We start from the raw sequence: 20919 nt of genomic DNA on the forward strand, positions 1-20919 counted from the left end.
AGAAGATATTTAGAACCTTTTTTTTTTTTTTTGTCCCTACAATGGGACATTGTTTTGGACCCCACTGACCTTCATTGAACAAACAAAAACAGTTCAAAAGGAAATACTTTTTTTCTGTTTCTCAGAAAAGCTGTGCAGGTTTGAATTGAAGTGAGAGTGCATAAACAGTGACAGAATGTTAATTTTGTGGTGAACTGTCCCTTTAAGGCAAAAAATTATCTACAAAACAAAGTTTGGATGGAGCCTGTATAGCTTTCAAGCTGAATTAATTGCAGATGAAAAAGAAGAAAGTGGAATTTCAATACAAGCTCTGTAACTAGGTCATCTCAGTTGATGTTGAACATCAGTTTCCTTCACTCTTAAAGTATTGCTTTCAAAGTCTTTAGATTACCGTAGCAAAAAATTAATGTGGGCTACATTACTGTGTAGTTGCAGCATCGGTTGCTGACTCCCCATGTTTTTATGTTAATTAAGGGAAACAAGTGTGCTGGATGTTTGTACTGCATACTCTTTTATTTGGCATATACCTCCTCTGCTGACTTGAAATAGTTCAGAGCAGAGGGCGTTCACCTTGTGTGATTCATACCGTCTCTGTAACATGCCTAAAGGATCTCAAGGTCTGAGTTATTAATGTCGCAGCCTCAAAGCCAGTGAGTTCCTCACTGATAAACCCAGTAAATGCTTGGCGAAGTCCTAGCCTTTGGCCGTGTGGGAAGGAGGTGGGTTTGGTTAATGATCCCTCGATGAGTCACTAAGTGCCCTTTTTTTAAATGGGAAGGTCTCGTCGTAGTTTCCAGAGTGTAGAAGTAAATCTGTCCGATGGGCATGTCACAGTGGGTGACTTTTACTGGGGCCTTTCCATCTACATGAAATATCTTGAGTCTTGGGATTTTAGCTTGAAGGATAATTTCACACTCACCAATTCTGGTTAGTGATTTCTTGTCTTCCCATGACATCTGGCAAGAACGTCGGTACATGCTGGACAAGGATTTGATGCCTGAAACCAGCATGATTTATTGAGCCTATAAATATATTTATAATAGTGGACTTGTTTGCGGTTTTGTTCAAAATATGCTTCCCATGTACCTGTAGGGCAATTTATTGATTTGTTTGATCTGTTATATATTTGAATATAATTGAATTATTTAAATAAATATACACTACCGTTTAAAAGTTAGGGGTCAATAAGATTTTTTTAAATGAAGTTAATGCTTTTATTCAGCAAGGACAAATAAAATTCGTCAAAAGTGACAGTTTTTACTGTTGCAGGAAATTCTTCTTTTCAATAAATGCTGTACTTTTGAGTTTTTATTCATCCTGTAAAAAAAGATAAAGTGTATTGCGGTTTCCTCAATTATTAAACAGCACAGCTGTTTCCAACATTGATAAGAAATGTTTCTTGAGCACCGAATCAGCATATTAGAATGATTTCTGAAGGCTGCTGAAAATCCAGCTTTGCCATCACAGGAATAAATTACAGGAATAAATTTGTTAATAAAGAGAAGTTATTTTAATTTGCAATAATATTTCACAGTATTACTGTTTTTACTGTATTTTGATAAAATGCATGCAGCCTTAGTGAAGATGAGACTTCTTTCAAAAATGTTTAAAAATCTTGCTGGCTCCTTTTTTTTATAATATAATATAAGGAACAACCCTTACACCGATTAACTTGACTTTGACCATAAACATTCCTTAAACTAACATGTGACTATGGACCACAAAACCAGTCATAAGTGTCAATTTTTCGAAATTGAGATTTATACATCATCTGAAAGTTGAATAAATAAGCTTTCCACTGATATATAGTTTGTTAAGATCGGACAATATTTGGCTGAGATACAACTATTTGAAAATCTGGAATTTGAGGGTGCAAAAAAATCAAAATATTGAGAAAATCGCTTTTAAAATTGTCCAAATGAAGTTCTTAGCCATGCATATAACTAATCAAAAATGATGTTTTGATATACTTACAGTAGGAAATTTACAAAATGTCTTCATGGAACATGATCGTTACTTAATGTCCTAATGATTTTTGGCATAAAAGAAAAATCAGTAATTTTGACCTATATACAATGTATTTTTGGCTATTGCTATAAATATACCCAGCGACAGAAGACTGGTTTTGTGGTCCAGGGTCACATATATGATGATGTTTGTGATGGTCTCTATTCTTCTGTGAAAACATGTTTTTGTGGGCACATTCCTGTTCTGTTATTGTTAACAGACTGTAGTGTGTTCAACTCCATCTCCTTAAAAGCAGAGGAAGAGATTCTGTCCTGGTTTTGGACTGGTTTGTCCTGGTAGTGTGTGAAACAGGAAGTCCGTTTTCAGGCTTTATGTCCTTTCCAGTGGCATTCACCATTCACAAGTCTTGTACACCTGTATAAATTCAGGGCCATGCTGAAGAACAAACTCTAAGCTAAAGATAATGCTGGATTTATGCAATAGAGAGCGATTTTATGTGTTCTCCAGAGTTGAGTTTTGCTGTTTTCAGGCCAAGGAAATAAATGACCGGTTTTTCAACATGCCCGGAGCATGATGTAATCAACGGTAACTGGTTATGCTTGAGTTTTATGGCATAAACTCTCAGTGTCCTGTTTGAATGCTTCACTGGGTCGTCGTCTTACAACAGTGATTAAAAATAATGAGAACTTGCATTTGAATCCCTTGAGGAAAATCTCCTACATGTGTCCTTGCTTTTCTAATGATTGCTTTAGTGTGGAATATTGAAGGACGGCCACCTTAGAATGACACAGGTAGACAAAGTTTAGAAAACAGAACACGTACACCCACAATTCCATGAGAAGTGAGCAGTGACGAATCACCCTTTCTCTCTGCCATGTTCCTGGAGTGATCATTTAGATCAGTGGTTCTCAACCTTTTTGACTCCAAGGCTCTGGGAATTTCCAGTTGTTCACGATTTATTGGATAAGGATTTTGGGGGGAATTTTTTAGAGCTTGGCATTACTAGAAAATTGCATATGCATTATAAAAATACTCATGGAGTTATAAGATTTTAATGATTTACATGGCTTTTTTCAGGTCTAGAAATAAAATAATAATTTAAAAAAAAATCCAACTGTTCATTGTTAGTTCGTTAGTTCAGGTCCATAAAATAATAACAGATACTTTTGATTTCAATACTGTATTGGTAAATGTTAAAATGAACTTTAACTAAATGCTTTAGAAGTATTTTTAGTGTTAGGTGCTGTATGTAGGATTTTAACTCTACTAAAGCATAAAAATACCATAATATGTTTGCAGATATTTAAGAAACATGCTAAGTTAACATACTTGTTTATCTGAAAAACAATTCTACAGTCAGTTATTCTCTTTTGAAAACGTGCATTCCGGCCCGGAATGTCTGTGTTTGTTATGGTTTGTGAAACCCGCCCACTGTCAGTTTACCCAATTGTATTTCGACACCGTGGGTTGCCAGTTGGCGGAAAACACAGCGTATTTAATTTCATTCATCGGCATGTGCGCTCGTTCCTGTTGGTGTTGTTAATCTGGCAACCTGCGTGTGCGTCAAGTCTGAGGAGGAGGGGCCGGGTGAAAAAAAACGTCTCCAATATTTTGAATTTGGACTGCAATACCTAGTTCAACCGCTGGGTGTCAATCCTACATACAGCACCTTTAATGTTAACAAATTAAATCTTATAGAGTTACGGTTTTGGCTTATTTTAATGCTTGTTTTGTGCCATTTTAAATACCCTTCGGAAGTTTGCTTAGGCCCTCTGGTTGAGCACCACTGATTTCGATCTCTCCTCAGGATGAGTTTTATCATTAATAATGTCCACAGAACTGCTTGAGAGCCCTTCTCATCTCTGAACGAGTGCAAGAGCCCTGTTCTGTTTGTGTAGATCCAGAATCAAGAGCACTGAACAACAGCATCCCCACTGCCCACAACAATATCCCCAACATCCCACAATAGGATCTAAAAGGCTTTAGGCGATGCGGTTTTCCATCTGTCCGTACTTCGGCAGTCTGCTCAGTGTCCCACACGAAGAAACTCAAGGCTTTGAAGTGCTTTTCCCAAGGGAGACAAACTTTTCCTTCAGCGTATTACATTGTAAAATTGAATGTTTACCACAAACCAAAGCGTCAAGTTCATATTTGGGGGTTCTTGCTTTAGTGCACACTTTTTCACCAGTTATACTCAAAAACAAAAACAGATACTAAACTGTTAAGATTCTGTGCAAAGCTTAGCAGATGCTGACTAAACTGCAGGTTTTAATTTGTATTTTTGGTGCAATGATGTTTAAATTGCACTGCAACTTGGCCCGAGTGGGTAAAGGTTATAGATGAGTCAACTCTGGGTGAGTGTGTGTGTGAGAGAGTAAACATCATTCAGGAAAAATTTCAGTAGCAAGTCTGTATTTGTTTCGCTCGTTGATCGTCATGGGTGAATTGTCGTCCTCCATCAGTTCATCGGGGACCCAGGAGCAGGCATGGTGTTATTTATTTGACATGAAACACTCAAATGTTAAATAACTACCTGCTATCAGCTCGTCTCTCTTTCCTCCTGCATGCCATTCAGTGTGCAATGGTGAAAGGAAGATGGTTTCAAATCATTGCCATTCCTCTGACAGCGCCTAGCAGTCTCCCACAGATTAATGCCAAGAAATATCATCTCAGACCCCAGTGGACGACCCTCCCTTCTTCTTGCTGTTTTTTTTTATGGCCGTTAATCAAGGATGACGCAGTGCGCTGTTTATGAGCGATCCATCATGCTGTGGCCGCTGTTTGACAGGAGACCCTAGAGGCTGTGACATGGCATGATTATGGCCATGATTTGATCACACTTTTCTACTGTGCTGCGTGCGCAGGTATAATCAAGACATTTCCTGAAAAACACGTCTTATAGTGCCTTACTGAATTGCAGGGCGAGAATGTTAAGGTTATTCAGCTCTTAAAGGGATAGTTCACCCAAAAATGAAAATTCTGTCGTTAATCGCTCGCCCTCTTGTCAAACAAGTAAAATCTTTGAAACACAAATTAAGATATTTTTGAAGAAATCCAAGAGCTTTCTGACCTGCATAGAAAGCAACGCAACTACCACGTTCAAGGCCCAGAAAGGTAGTAAGGACATCGTTAAAATAGTCCATGTGACCATTAGTGGTTCAACCGTAATTTTATGAAACTACGAGAATGCATTTTGTGCGCAAAGAAAACAAAAATAACAACTTTATTCAACAATTCTTTCTCTTCCTTGCCAGACTATGACGTGCATTTACAAGAGTACCACAACGCATATTTTTTTAAAAATCAGTTTTTGACACAAACGCAATTCAAAAATTAGCTTTAACTGTATATTAAACAATGAGATCTGACAAATAAAATGTGGTAACATATTTCCGAAGCAGCTTGTTCATCTTGAGGCACAAACACATGTGCTAGAAATACGAAGTTTCAAAAGTTGTTCAAAATAATTCAAGCAAACACGGAGGAATTTAGAAATAGTAAAAGCATAGAACATCATATTTTTACTATTTTTACCATATCTTGGAGGAAATTGTGAGAGTAGTACTGCATACTAGTGCACAGTTCCGTTTTCAGCATATGTTTTTGTATTTATCATAAAGAATTGGCTCATAAGAGTCATTTGTTCAGTAATGGAAACATACTGGTTCCTCTGTATGTTTTGATACACTATAAATAACTGGCTCATAAGAGTCATTCATTCAGTAATCGGACAGCACTGCTCTGTTTTGTGCTGTAGATTCAATAGCGTTGTTGCTGTGTTGAGTGGGACGTTGAGTATTTTATTTTAGTATATTCTCATTGGCAGAAACGCATGTGTGAGAATCATTAACAAAACACAACCATTACGTGTTTCTTAAAAAATTGAAATGGGTCTTACCTTAGTTTGCAACCCTAAAACTTTTCCATAAACTATTAGTTGATATGTCAAAGGAGGAATTTATATCTTAGGTCAAATTCACAGCTAGCCGTTTATGGTAAATCACAACAGACACTGCACACAACCATTAAAACTGCAGAGGGAGTCTCTGCCTACAGTACAGACTGTGTAACTTGATACTCATCCCGTGGACTCCTGGGATACCGCTTGTATGGAGTGTCCACAGCACATGTTATGTTACATAATAGATCCTTTTATTTCTACTTACCACTGCATAACTGCGTTCTCCAAAGCCCTTTGCCATTTTGAACACTTCAGTTATTCCAGTCACGTAGATTTCTATGCATTTATGAAATCTGGAGAGGACACTCTGCAGAACTGTTTGGAGTAAGCAGGTTTATTTCATGCATGGCCTAGTGCCTGTTGATGGAGCTGATAACGGCAGTTGACAGTGCACACTTCTGTTAAAGCACTGTCCATCTGCTGTGCAGCCACATGAAGTCCACAGCTAGTGATTGGAGGATAGTTATTGTGTTGCAGACTACAGCGATAACATGTTTCCATTATATACAGTAGGGTCCAAAAGTCTGAGCCCATATTGAAGATCTGTGATTCAGAGTCTAATTTAAACTTGAAATAAACTGGAACTTGTAGGGTTTTGAATGTATATAGATACAATATCACTAAGGCTGCATACATTTGATCAGTACAACAGAAAAATAGTGAAATATTATTACGATTTTAAAAAGCCTGTTTTTAATATATTTTAAAATGTAATTTATTCCTGTGATGGCAAAGCTGAATTTTCAGCATCATTACTCCAGTACTCAATGTCATGATACTTCAGAAATCATTCTGATATGCTGATTTGGTGCTCAAAAAACATTTCTTATTATTAAACAATGTTGAAAATAGTTGTGCTGCTTCATTTTTTTTTTTAAGAAATAAATACTTAACAAGAACACATTAAATTTATAAATTAAAAATTTACTAATTTTTGAACGTTTAAATCCCCACTGTATGTAAATATTTATTCGTCAAATGCATTATTTAATGTGAAGTCTCTCATTCCCTTATCACTTTAAAGTTAAGACTGTAATTAATAGGTCTGGATAGACAAATTCACTGTTAGGCATAACACTCACAGCTGTAAGTGAATTATTAACACAATAAAGATGTAATTAATTCAAATTAACAGTTTCTTTTAGGAATACATTAAAGCAAACTCTGTGTGGGGAGGTTTTTTTTAAACCCATATTTATTTTAGTGTTCCACATAGTGAAGACTAATGATGCAACATGTCAAACGAGAGTGTAAATAAGCTTAATGAAGTCTTTAGAGTGCTGCGCTAAGGTTGCAGTCAGCCACTGAAGTTATGAAGGGGTATCATTTTATTATTTCAAAGAAAAAGTGCCTGTCACTGTTTTCATTTGCCATCTTACAGGCAGTAAAACCGATCTGCGCTTCATTTAAAGCAATAACTCTCTTCTTCAATTTCATGTCCTACGTGTCTATAATGTGACAGCGCTTGTAAGATGGAGTAGATTGTGATCGCAAACTCTTGTCATGTCTTCTCAAATCTCAAATGTGACAAATGAATCAATAATGTTCTTTATCGTCCTGTCCTCCCTTTTGGTTTTGTAGCCGATGTTTTGGGAATTGTCGACAAAGTAGGCCAGCAAGTGCAGTTTCCCATATGTTGTACTGATACCATTCTCACCCCAAGAAGTCTATCCAGATGAGACGGGACTGTAAAGCTTATGAGATAGACCTCCTGCCTCTCTAGGAAGTAGAAGCCGCCACACAGCTAGTCTTAATCTCTAGTGGAGGACTGTTGCCAATAAATAACAATAAAGTGCCAGAGTGCTGTGTCTTGCTCCAGAGGAGCGCTGCGGGGAGCCGAGCTGTAGTGTTGACAAACAACAAACAAGACTTATAGCCTTACTGAAAAGCGTCAGGCAGTAGGATATATTGTGGGTTCAATGTCGTTACAGTTTCTGTTCTGCAAGATCAGTGACCAGCCAAGCCTCGAAAACACAGCGCTATTGGAGCACCCTTCAAAACTCCTACAGACTAAATATGAAATAAGTTTGCTTAGATCTATCTGTCTGTTTTTCTAATAGACTCTTATTGCTTTTAAAACATTCAAACTATTTCAAACTTCAAACTACTTCAAGCTGAACACTTTCAAACTTTTCAAACTTCTTTTAAAACTTTTTCTAACTTTCTGGTCTGGCTTTCTCAAGCCAACTTCAAAGTTTGTTTTTGAACTTTACTAATCTAGCTTTTAAAATGCTGAAACATTAAAAAAATAAAGCCTTACGACATTAAAATTCATATCGTTTTTTTTTAGTTTATTTTTATTACAATAGAGATACTAGAGATACATATCAACTTAATATGGAAGTGAGTTTCCACCAAGGAAAAATAATTCAGACTTTTTTTCCCGTGAGAGATAATTGTGATCCAGAATTGTGAGATAACAACTTGCTATGACTTTTTTTCTAAGTTTACATTTAGCAATTTGGAGTTTATATCTCGCAATTCTGTTTGTTTCTGTCCTAGAATAAAAAAAAAAAATAAACAAAGTAATTGTGATTTTCTGACTGATTTCTCACAATTGCAAGTTTATATCTCACAATTGCAAGTTATAAACTTGGAATTACTGGTAAATATCTCGCAATTCTCGAAAGTTGAAAAAAAAATGTGAGATGTAAATTCATTATTGTTCGTTTATAATTCGCAATTCTGAGTTTGTATCTTGCAATTCTGAGTTTTTAAATCTCCTCAAATGTATTATATTTCTGTTTAATTAAAATTCATTTTCTCCAAAAAATCTGAGCAGAATATTTAAAAAAAAAAAGAAAAAAAAAAGGGGGTTTTCCTTTTTACAGTATCTTTGTTTTTTCATAGGTAATTACTATGGCACTCCAAAACCTCCTGCAGAGCCCAGCCCAGTGCAGCCTGACCTGGTGGACCAGGTTCTATTTGACGAGGAGTTTGATGCAGAGGTCCAGCGCAAACGCACCACGTCTGTCAGCAAAATGGATAGAAAGGACAGCGCAGCTCCTGAGGAAGAGGAGGAGGATGAGAGGCCACCCATGGTCAATGGGCTCACAGGTGAGACTGGGAGTGCATGCATTGATTGAGTGAGTTGATATGGGTTCTGAAAGTAATGTATGTTGATGCAGACTTATAATGTACTGCATATTTGGCCTAGTATACACTATATGAAAGAGAATAAAAAAAAATCAATATTGTACAAATGCAACTAATTACCGTTAGCTAAGCTACTATCTATTGTTCTGAAGCATGATGCTAGTTTTTGTTTATTTTTATATGTATTTTTATATGAATATTTATATATTTAATCTTTTAAATATTTATATATTAAAAAATATACAAAGTTTATCTATTAGTATAATGTAGCTAACTACTTTTTCCAAAAGAATATTTTAAGTGTGGTTTAAATACTTAAAACGATGACTAGTTTATAGTTTGGCATGCTAGTTTCAAAGTTTCTCCAACCATGTGATTCACTGTATTGGCTGCTTGCCTGCTAGGCTTTCATTGTAAGTGTATTGCTGTAAATGTGTTTTTACTTCATTTTTGCAAGCTGAGCGACTTTACTTTCGGTGATAATTGACATGAGGGCACAGATGCTGTCAATAGAGCTTAAGCTGTTATGGGCAGATTTGATTGTGTTCCCTGTGAGAGCAATATGAAGAGCTTTACAAGAGGGGTCCTTAGATGTGCAGTCAGTTGTATAAAGAGGGTATAGTACTGTAGAGCCCCGTGGTGCTAAAGGATGGTGCGACTAGTGTATTGCTTTCCACACATGCTGCTTCCTGTCATGCAGGAAGTCAGTTATCCTCTGTTGATTGCGCCAGGACCAGCTGGTCAGTAAAGCTTAATAATAAGCTGTAATGTAATGGTTTCATAGAGCTGATGTCCACAAAAATTGACAGCAATTTAAAATCTAATTGCAATTGGTGACTGTGTGTGGATCCATAAGTAATTTCATAATGTGATTTGGTGTTAGTTAATTGTGTTTTTATTAGTGCTGTCAATCGATTTAAAAAAATTAATCGCGTTAATCATTAATCATGATTAATCACAAATGTAAAATACTAGGATTTACCTGTAAATGTGTTGAAATAAAGAAATGCATGACAAACTAGTTTGAGGAAATAGAACCTTTCACACCTCCTCCAGGTATGAGACATAATCCTTATTATTCTTTTATCATTATTCTTTTGTTTTTATTCAGCCATTATCAGCCTTTATACTGGCAATAAATCGTTTACCAAGCCACATCGCTTCAATCCCAGTATACATTTACCCAACTATTATCAAAAGTATTTATAAATAAATACAACGAAACATTTCTTGCGACCTTACGTGAAGTATTATGACAAAATGCATTATGAAGAAGAATTGAACCTGTTCTGTAGGTGCATTAGAGCTAATATTAGCATCATGCTACATAAGTCAATTTATGAGATTAATAGTGCACTTCAATAGAACTCACTTCAAACCACCATCGAGTGTTTATAGCAACTTCCTTTTGCGATCACATGTGGAATTTGGTCGTTTACTATTGTTAAAATATGCTATTTATAGCCTTTTATATCGCTGCACAAATTAGCATTTCAGATGTACACATTCAACTCAAGAAAATCACATACAAATATTCCTATCGTAACTGTGTGTTTATTATCGTATATAATCTATAGTGGCTGTTGTCAAGTTTATTTCTGCTTCCTGAAAAGTTCTGTTTCCTTAAACTAGTTTGTCATGCATTTCTTTTTCAACACATTTACAGGTAAATCCTAGTATTTTAAATTTGCAATTAATCATGATTAATCACAGTCCATGACTGTGATTAACGCAATACATTTTTTTATCAGTTATCGGTCTACTTGGTCTGTAATAATGGGTATTGGCCCTGAAATAAACATATCAGTGAACCCCTAATCTTGAGGCCAACTGTATTTTATTCATTATTCAACCACAGTATGAGCAGGGATGTCTGATTTGCAAGTAATGACTCGTATGAATCAATTCTTTTTGATAAATCAGATAGAAAGACCCACAAAACTCAAGCTCAAGAACTTTGGCGATTTGAATCGGACCTCAGAATAGTTCAAAACGATTATTGAGTTTACAGATGATACCCTCACTGAATCGAGAGTCATTCTTCTGTTATCTTTGATTCAGACTTATGAACAAAGAACCATTACTGTGATGTGTATTTCAGTACAGTGTATTTAATGTATAGACTACATTTTTGACATTCTTGTTTATTTTTACATCATTATTTTGACCTTTATTTACCTCAGAATGTGATTTTGTTGCTAAAACCATGCTTTGTGTTTTTGAGTCTAACCACTGAAGAGCTGCAGGAGTCATAGACTGTCTAAGCTGTTTCAGAAACTTGAGCAGTAGTTGAGCTTTTAAAGTAGGCCAAAAGCACAGTCAGTCAGAGTTTTTTCAGTGATTATCCAGTGTCATAAATAGACCATATTGAGCTCAGAATGAATGAGCTTATGGCTGGTGTCACTTCAAGTAACGAGCATGTTAAAGAGGCTGCTGTTTGCTGTGAGGCATAAAAGTGTCTCTGCACACGACAGAGTAACTGCTGTGCCGTTACCTATATCTGACTGTTGTGTACCAGCCCCTGCACTCTGTCTTCTACCTTCTCATTAAAAAGATACCTCAGGCTTATTATTAGTCTTTTACAGTCATTTTGGTTCTACATTAATGACTACATTTGAGCCAACCCACTGCCATCGTAATGTACACTCCTGCCACCACCCACTTAGGGCTGGGTTGATGTTGCTGTAGCTGTATAGATTTATTTACATTTTTGAAGCTTTTTCTACTAGTGTTTCTACTAGAAAATTTTTCTACTAGTGTTTCTGAATTGTAACTTAATTGTAGAGCATGATACTTAAAGTATTAAAGTCATGGGTTTGATTGCCAGGAGACACATCCATCCACTTTTGCCAGGTTAAACTGACATGATACACTAGGTTAAGTTCAGGTGATAAACAACTGTTCGGGGCAGTTTGGGGGCAGATTAAAAAAAAATATATATATTTCCATTCTTTAAGGATGCATTGAATTGATTAAAAGTGAAAGTAAAGACTTATACGGTACATTGTTACAAAAAAAAATATTTAAAACAAATGCTGTTCTTTTTAACTTTCTATTCATCAGAGGGTCCTGAAAAAGTATCAAGACTTTCACAAAAATGTTAAGCAACACAACTGTTTTCAACTAAGATATATTAAGAAATGTTTCTTAAGCACCAAATCAGCATACTAGAATGATTTCTGATGGATCATGTGACACTGAAGACGATGTAATGACTCCTGAAAAAACAACTTTGCTATTAGAATTAATAAATACATTTAAATAAAGTAAAATCTATTGAATAAAAATTAAATAATAATCATAAAAGGATGTATTTTAATTAAATAAATACATCCTTGGTGAGAATAAGAGACTTATTTCAAAAACATAAAAAAATCTTACCAGCCCAAACTTTTCAACTGTAATGTGTGTTTGTGTATAAATATATACATTTTGAATTTAATTCTGTGATTTCATTGGAACGGAGAGTGGCCATGCATAGCCCAGCCCTCATATCACTCCAGCACACTGACAATCCACAATATTGCCTGAGAAATAGCTACAATACGTAAGATCAATTTTAGTAAGAACATTTCTAGCTTTGATTTTAACCCACTTCATGGAACAGTATTTTTTCTTGAGTTTGGGTTTTTGGGAAGACGTCTGTGGAGAACAGTCGGGGTTGAACTGCATCGTGCCGAAAGTAGGTAGGATTTACTGATGCTCCCTGCACAGCAAGTTTTCTTTCCCATAAATCAATGGGATACGGAACAGTGAACACCTTCAGATTATTCACATGCAGTGATAGTGAACTTGGGGAAGAGACTGCCAAAAAAAAGATTATATTCACAGCACATTAACCCACTGCAGTTTCCACTACTGTTCTGTTTGTGTTAGTATGATTGATCGCCATGAGAACTGATATCCTATCCCACAATATCTGGCTTCCTTTTGCTATATGCCCCTTCAGAATAGATAGCATTTAAACAAGTTTTCTCCAGACTGGCTTTACTTAGAATTAATAATGTGAAAAGAGTTGATTTGGGCTTTAAGTTTTAAATTCTAGCTTAATGTAACCTCAATAAACATGAGCTGTTTTTCAGGGTCACTGGAGGAAATCCCAATTTTTTCACCACTAGGGCCAAAAGAGGTTCCTGGATGCACTGAGGGAGGCTTTGTTGGCCGTGTTCGACTTCAGTTGGACAAGATGCCTCACAGCTGTGCTCCATTATGATTTGATAGAGCTTTGTAAACCCTCTGGCACAACTGTAAGGACGAGATGCAAATGGCAACAGTATCTAACTGAATTTGCCAAGTGCAAACTGAGACGGTTTTGCAACCCAGAAGTGTGTTTGTGTTTTTTTTATTGATTAAATTCGCATTACTGAATTGTCTAGTCTTGCCTTTGCAGTGAGGTTATAATGTTTGCGTTTACATGCTTAAGGCCAGTTGTGATAGATACGGCCTCAGACTATTTAATGTACACTCTTTATAGTCTCTCAATAACTGTGTGGAAAGGCTCAATTGTAAGGCCTGAATGGCTGTTTTTCTATAGCCGCGTGTGCAAGCAAACCTTCACCATTAGGTTTCACCATAACACAACATCTTGTCCTACTTTCAACACTCAATCTGTAACACATTGTGTTCATCTGTTCCCGTTACGCTATTTCCTGTGAACACACAAGTATTTCTTTTTATATTCTTTTTTTTTTAAATAATGTTCAGCACATTCTACCTTCTGTTTATCATCGAGTTCAGCCTCTTTCTTTATTCGTCCACAAACACAAGCTTCTTATGATTTTTGCTTTTGAATGGTGGAGCTTATGTTTCTGCCTGTGTCATGAATGGTGCCTCCATGGTTACGGCAAAGGAACAACAAGTGCTGATTCATCTGCCACACATGCTGGCGTCCCAGTGGCAGGCTCGAATCATTCCGATGAACGGGCTTTAATCATGACTATGTCAGCAAAAGCATATCAAGCCGTTTAATGACAACTTATACTTTTTCCATCATCTCACCTCCTGTGTACATGTACCGTACAACCAGTATATCCAGAACCATACATAAACACAGGCATGTTTTCCTCTGTCAGTGTCCTGTGTCATGTACCAGCCATATTGATAACACCCTCTGGCAGCTATTTTTTTTTTTTTTTTAAATATGTATTTAGCTGTTTTATGTTTTTAATAGGTACTGTATATAGCTTCTATCTGTTTGATTTAGAGAGACCAAATACTTTCAATAATAATTTCAATAATTTATTTTACAGTAAGTCTCACAAGAAGGATGCTTAAATGTAGCTGCTTTAGCTTGATTCCTGCTGTATTTTTAGGCTATTATCTACACTACATTTAGTGTTATAGTAAATATACCCTTTTAAAAAGATTTTTACATTTGCATTATGCATTTACATTGATTTATTTAGCATATGCATGCATATATATATATATATATATATATATATATATATATATATATATATATATATACATACATACATGCATACATACATACATACATACATACATACACACACACACACACACACACACACACACACACACACACACACACACACACACACACACACATATTCACATACATATACATATTCACATACATATACACACACACACACACACACACACATTACCATTATATATAACCAAACCAAAAGTTTATATAATACAAGACTTTCAAAAGTATTTTGTGTGTGTGTGACATAGGTATTACAAGGAGAAGGTGACTTTTCAGGACATTACCTCATGTCCCCACTTTTCAAAACGCTTATAAATCACACAGAATGGAGTGTGTTGAAAATCAGTTTCCTGTAAGGGGTAGGGTTAGGTGTAGGGTTGGTTTAGGGCAATAGCACATACAGTTTGTACTGTATAAAAACCATTACGCCTATGGGATGTCCCCACTTTTCACAAAAACGTGTGTGTGTGTTTATATATATATATATATAAACATACACTTTTTTCCCAATTAATAAATGTATTTTTGATCAATTTAATACATCCTTGCTGAATAAAAATATTAATCGCTACCAAAAAAATGACTGACCCCAAACTTTTTAACGGTGCTTTAGATATAAAATTATATTTGTTTACATATTTTTTTTTTTATGTAGCCTATTCATTTTATTATTAAGTGATGTTTCCTGGGAATCAGCCTTGTGACTACAGTAGCACCATATTTTATCATAAGAGTCGAGCTAAAGGAACACGTGCGCTCTAGAGTAAACAGAAAGACAATTGGCTCTTTAAACTGAAGGATGGAACATTTGAGTGTTACATTTTCACCCTCTTATACGATCTCTGCCTGTGTTCTGATGCGCAAGCAGACTGTCTGTCTCACTCACGTGCTCATTTGTGTATGTGACACACATCAGCTTCACGGAAGCGTTGTCTGGCTCTGGCCCTGCCCGAGAGGCGGCTCTCTGAACATCAGTACTGGCATGCAAATCCAGTGGCTCGTGTTGTCTGCCTCCTTTCTTTCTCTGTTTCTCTCTCTCTCTGTTTTTCTCCGTCTCTTGAGAAGGTTGGAAAGTTCGTTCTGCAGTGCTAGAGAGAGTTAAAGTATGTATTACTCCCCATTCCTGTGTGTTCTCCCCACCTCTTTCTCAAAGTCTCACTGGCTTTTTGCTCTTTCCACTCACAGAACACAAGGAGGGACCGGAGTGGAGGAAAGCTGTGCCCAGCTACACACAGTCCAGCAGCAGCATGGACTTCCGCAACTGGAACACGCTGCCACGTGACGAGAGCCAGGAGCCTCTGCCCAAGAACTGGGAGATGGCCTATACGGAGACGGGCATGGTCTACTTTATAGAGTAAGTCCTGATTGCCAAGTAGGACATTTGCTTTGATCTACTACGGTCCTGTCAGCCTATCAGATTTTAGGGTTTGGCATTTGGACTGTTTATTTGACAGAAATGTTGTTCCAGGAATTGGTTGGTTGCATGTGTTTAAATGTTTAGGCATTTCTTTATTTATTTTAAAAGCACTTTTTTCAGTTATTTAATTTTACATCTTCAAATGAAAAATAAGCAGAAATAAGAAAAATCTGTTCTTTTGTGCCCCTTGAATGCAGTGCAGATTAAATACTGCTCTTCTTATCTGGGCCGCTAAATGTGGAGAAAATTATATACAAATGTAATTTAGAAATGGGCCACTGAATGGAAGATGATTTTTGATGTCAGTGCAATTTACAGATTTGAAATTTGATATGCCTGATTGTCAATTTTGTGTACCAGGTAATTTTTATTTATTTTTAATTTTTTTACCAAAATAAAAATTTAAGTAAAAGTCCAAAACAAAGTTAATAAAAATACCTGAAAAAAAGTAGCACGGTTTCCACAGTAATATTAAGCAGCACAATACAAGAAATGTTCAGAAATTTTTCTTGAGCAAGCGTCAAATCAGCATATTAGAATGATTTCTGAAGGATCATGTGACACTGAAGACTGGAGTAATGATGAATTCAGCATTTGAAAATTCAGCTTTGCATCACAGGAATAAATTACATTTTAAAATATATTAAAATAGAAAACATTTATTTTAAATTGTAATTATATTTCACAACATTAGTGTATTTTTAATCAAATAAATGCTGCCTTGGTGACCATAAGAACTTTTCAAACATAAAAAAATCAGTTTTACCAACCACAAACGTTTGCAATTATGTTCTTAAATTCTATAGTTCTAGAAGTACACAGATGTGTAGGTTGAATACAGTCTGATCCCACTACATCTGCGATGTTAGCATTGTCATCTGCATCACCGTTCTTGGCCTCATGAGACAGTAAAGTGTCCATTGGAGACACACCACTGATTCTTGACGGTAGCAGAATGTCATCCAGGTTTTTTTTCCACCTGCTGTTTTCATGTATACTGTGTATTCATGAATACTGTCACTTTTAGTATACTGTACAGAAGGGAAGTTTATGGACCATGCAGAAGTTGTGCTGTATAACACAGAACAATTTGTGGCTCCATCTTTTCAAATTTCTCCTATGATTTACTGTAACCGAGCCCAGATGTAGACAGCAGCTCTCCAGCTAAAGGTTCGCTCAGTAAACAGGAACTCCAGTACTCCTGCAGACACATCAAGCTTGAGAGACCGCTGGGAATTGAAACGACTCTTCTCTTGCATGCTGACGCTGAGGCTAGCTTACAGTTTTGCCAGCCTCTTCCTTTCAGTGTCCATTACCTGTGCCTGTGGTAGCAGCTCTTAACCAAGCATCTCTGCTTTCCACACAGAGGAAGAGAGAGCCAGCGAATCAATACTTCATTCTCCGAACAATGCAAACAATCGGCTAAATGGAGCCTTCCCAGCGGGCCTTGCTTCCACACATGTGTCTGCCTGCATGAGTCTCGGAGGACGAGCTGCACCTTGTCATGAATATTTTAGCTTTTAAACACATTTGCTTTTGGAGTAGAGTCCTCTCACCTACCCAACAGAGACAACTAAAGTGTTTTTTGAAAAGTCTTGTTTATGTTTTAATGTGATCAGTGGCATTTTTGGAACCCTTATTATTGAATTATTGAAGAAAAAAAGAGTTTAATTTTAATTCAATTTTTTTATTATTAATAAGTCACATCAAAAACCTATAATTGGGTGAAAAATGCATGAATGCGATTCACTTTTATAATCTTTGATTAAGTATGATTATTTATTTTTAGCATTTGACCATTTTTTTTTCTCCATGTACCGCCAAGTGTACACATGGTTGAAAATTACTGCTTTGAAAATATGAAAAAACATTTTGCCATCTGGTTTTAGCAATCGTTGAGCAGCTTTATTGATTGATTGTGTCATTTTTGCATTGTTACAGTGAGCTCTAGTCATATTTCTGTTGTTTTATGAGTGTTACACTGTTAAGCTACAGATGCGTTCTAGTATAATGACGGTCCATTCTCAGAAAGGCTTTCAGGTGTTTGTTTACTAATGCTTCTTTCCCTCTCTGTGTAGTCATAATACCAAGACCACGACCTGGCTCGACCCACGACTGGCAAAGAAAGCCAAGCCTCCTGAAAAATGCGAGGATGGAGGTAAGACTGAGTTGGTTCATGAATCACACATAAGAATAAACAGACCCGAGCTGAGCCGTGAGACATTAGCCTGCCTCTCTGCGGCCCGCCTGACTAATGGCTCACAGGAGACATGCTGAGAGCCCATCAGAGTGTCATCTCACACAAGCAATCCCAGCACCAGTTTTTGCAATGGGCATGTACGTCCGTGTCAGGCTGGTGGCTCCCCACACCTCTCACATCACAGGGAAAGATAATAAGTCATTTTCCATACAGCTTACTAATACCCGCACCCCCTGCGTTTCCTCGCCGCTCAGCCTTCTTATCTCCTCTCTGCCCAAACACACGTGTAAATCCAGCCAGACTTTTTGACCTACCTGGTGTTTGGCTTCTCAGAAATCCACCGTTAAAAAATCAGACCCCCTTGTGTCAAGCACATGGGTGATTTGCATCTGTTCTAGCTGTCTCTGATATGCCTGTCTGATTCTCTGCAGAGCTTCCATATGGCTGGGAGAAGATTGAGGACCCGCAGTATGGGACTTATTATGTGGAGTGAGTATGCTCATATCATTTATCGTCTAGTAAGAATGATGGATGGCAGATTTTTGTCCACAGCATCTTGGTTTGCTATACATTTTAAGTGTTTTTTTTTTTTTTTATAAAGAGTAAAACAACAATAAAAGCATTAAGGGAGTGTAACATTCACCCTCAACGAAACGATCACTAAATAAGTTATGAAAATAATGCAAATTTATAGGAGTTGATTTATTTGTTATGTAAATGATGTCAGAAGTCACTGTATAAAGCATTTTTAAAAATTTTAATATTTGCATCTCTGTGTCCAAAAAAACACCAAAAAGGTTATTTTTAACTTGGAAATAAACAATTTTGTCTTTTGTTTAGTATTTATATAGCATATTATACATTTTATATATAACAATCTATAATGAATGACAATATAATGAATGATCTGGACACAAAGTTTTTAAATTATTTTTTCTTTAAATTCACTCACATTGCTGTGATTTTAATAACAATATGCAATTTTTACAAAATGTCTCATTTCTTAGCATCTAATTATTTTACATATATATTGTTTATTAATGCTTTTCTGAAATAGAAGACTGATCGGTGTGACCTATAGATCATCATATTGACTAAAATTGAAATGACTAAATTTTATCATATCGGCTGGATTTGCTAATTTTCTGCTCTCAAAGCATTGTGGAATATTGAAGTTGTTGACAGGACAGCCGACTCGAGGGCTTTCGGAAGCGGATACAGGATTTGATTTTAATGGCATTTATTTTGTGTAAGGTCAGTCCCCGCTGTGCCAGGATAGTTATGCAAGGAAGTCAACAAAACATTGTTTTATTTTTGATTTAAATATGGCTTGGCACAGTGCCTCATTATTCTCTGCCTGAATTATCAGAACGGGGAAGTTCAGCAGTCAGATGAGAGCACTCAGTCTCTCGCTCTCTGTGGATTGGGTGGATAAGTCTCAGCATGAGTCACCCACAGCAAAAGCACAAACAGTACCTTTCTTCTACAAATTCGCAGCACGCCGACTGGTTTTGTGAGAGATCCGTGGCTGTTAAAAGCCTTCCTGAGGTGCAGTCACAACCGGCAGGTACAACAGTTAAGGCCAAGTAACACAATGCAGACGAGCTGCTTTTTTCACTTTATGTGAACCTGTAGGGTGGGAGGGATAAAACAACACACTCCAGCACTGAGCCTGAACCTCTACAGAGGAAACGCATGTGCTGTGAAGCTTGTGTCTCTGGAAAGGCTTGCCAAGGTAATATCGATTCATTTCGGCAGCTAACAAACAAGAAAACAAATGTGCTGGTTGTAGAGGAGAGTGTATGTGTGCAGCAATTACAGATGGGTTTGAAATATGCCTGTTCTGTGGCACTTTTAATCAAGTGTGTTTGTGCGGTGCTATTTGATCATTTCAGAAGGTCATGAAAAGATTCAATGCGGTGACAACAACAAAAAAATCTTTATCAAGGTTTTTATCTTATTTTCCAGTAGAAACATCCTTATTAAAACGAGCAATTCTAAAGTCAGCATGAATTTTACCCTATCGACTTTCTTAATGTACTCTTCTAGTTTTATTGCAAACTATTCATCTCTGCATGGTTTTTACCAAAGAAAAAATTTTGTCTTCATAATTCGTCTTTTGTAGTCTTTAATCAAAATGTAATAGCTTCTTCTGTAACAGCTTTTATTTTCTCTGATGTCATTTAGGACACACAGACTACTGGATGTTAATGTAATAGCTATTTTAAGCATTGTTTTCACAAACTCAGTTTGTTTATTCTTGTACGTAACGTCGCCTTTTCACCATCCAATCAATTCTCAATGAATAAAAAAAGTCCTATTGTATTTTTAATATCTTGTTGAATATCCCGTTATATTTGAATATGTCACACTGTGAAAGTAAGAACAGTTCGCATTAACTTCAAAATATGTTTTTCCGAGAATTTATCCAAAGTTAAATTTATGGTACTTTTTTTTCTAGCGGAATTTAGTGAGGTGTATTTTAAAACTAACAAAACATTGTAAATAAGGTAAGAAAAATATACTCTATGAAATCTTATTGATATCTTAAACCTTTTTGCTGTTTAGGTAAGTTTAACTTATTGCAAGGAGGTTTTATATTAAAATCACACTGAAATACTAAAATTATTACTTTCAAATACTGATCAAATATTTTTAAAATACTTTTCCGGTATGTAATTAAAGTCTTTGATTTAGTCTTCTCAAAGTTGTGAAGTTGAAAGGGTTGCGTGCTTCCCAAGTCAAACCAGTTCATGTCATTTTTCCAAGTTTCTGTCTCAGTATGTTGTTTATTTTTCTGTTCATTTACCAAATGTCTG

General features: G+C 36.3%; 1 protein-coding gene across 1 annotated transcript in view; it reads left to right on the top strand.

The window, feature by feature from the left end:
* magi3a (membrane associated guanylate kinase, WW and PDZ domain containing 3a) overlaps positions 1–20919 on the top strand; it is a 156796-nt gene that overhangs the window by 106502 nt on the left and 29375 nt on the right. Inside the window, exons 4-7 of the mRNA XM_058762909.1 lie at positions 8780–8986; positions 15669–15837; positions 17979–18058; positions 18532–18589. Coding sequence (XP_058618892.1) covers positions 8780–8986; positions 15669–15837; positions 17979–18058; positions 18532–18589 — 514 coding nt within the window. The remainder of the gene's footprint in view (positions 1–8779; positions 8987–15668; positions 15838–17978; positions 18059–18531; positions 18590–20919) is intronic.

The sequence above is a fragment of the Onychostoma macrolepis genome, chromosome 23 (assembly GCF_012432095.1).
Source record: "Onychostoma macrolepis isolate SWU-2019 chromosome 23, ASM1243209v1, whole genome shotgun sequence".
NCBI lineage: Eukaryota > Metazoa > Chordata > Actinopteri > Cypriniformes > Cyprinidae > Onychostoma > Onychostoma macrolepis.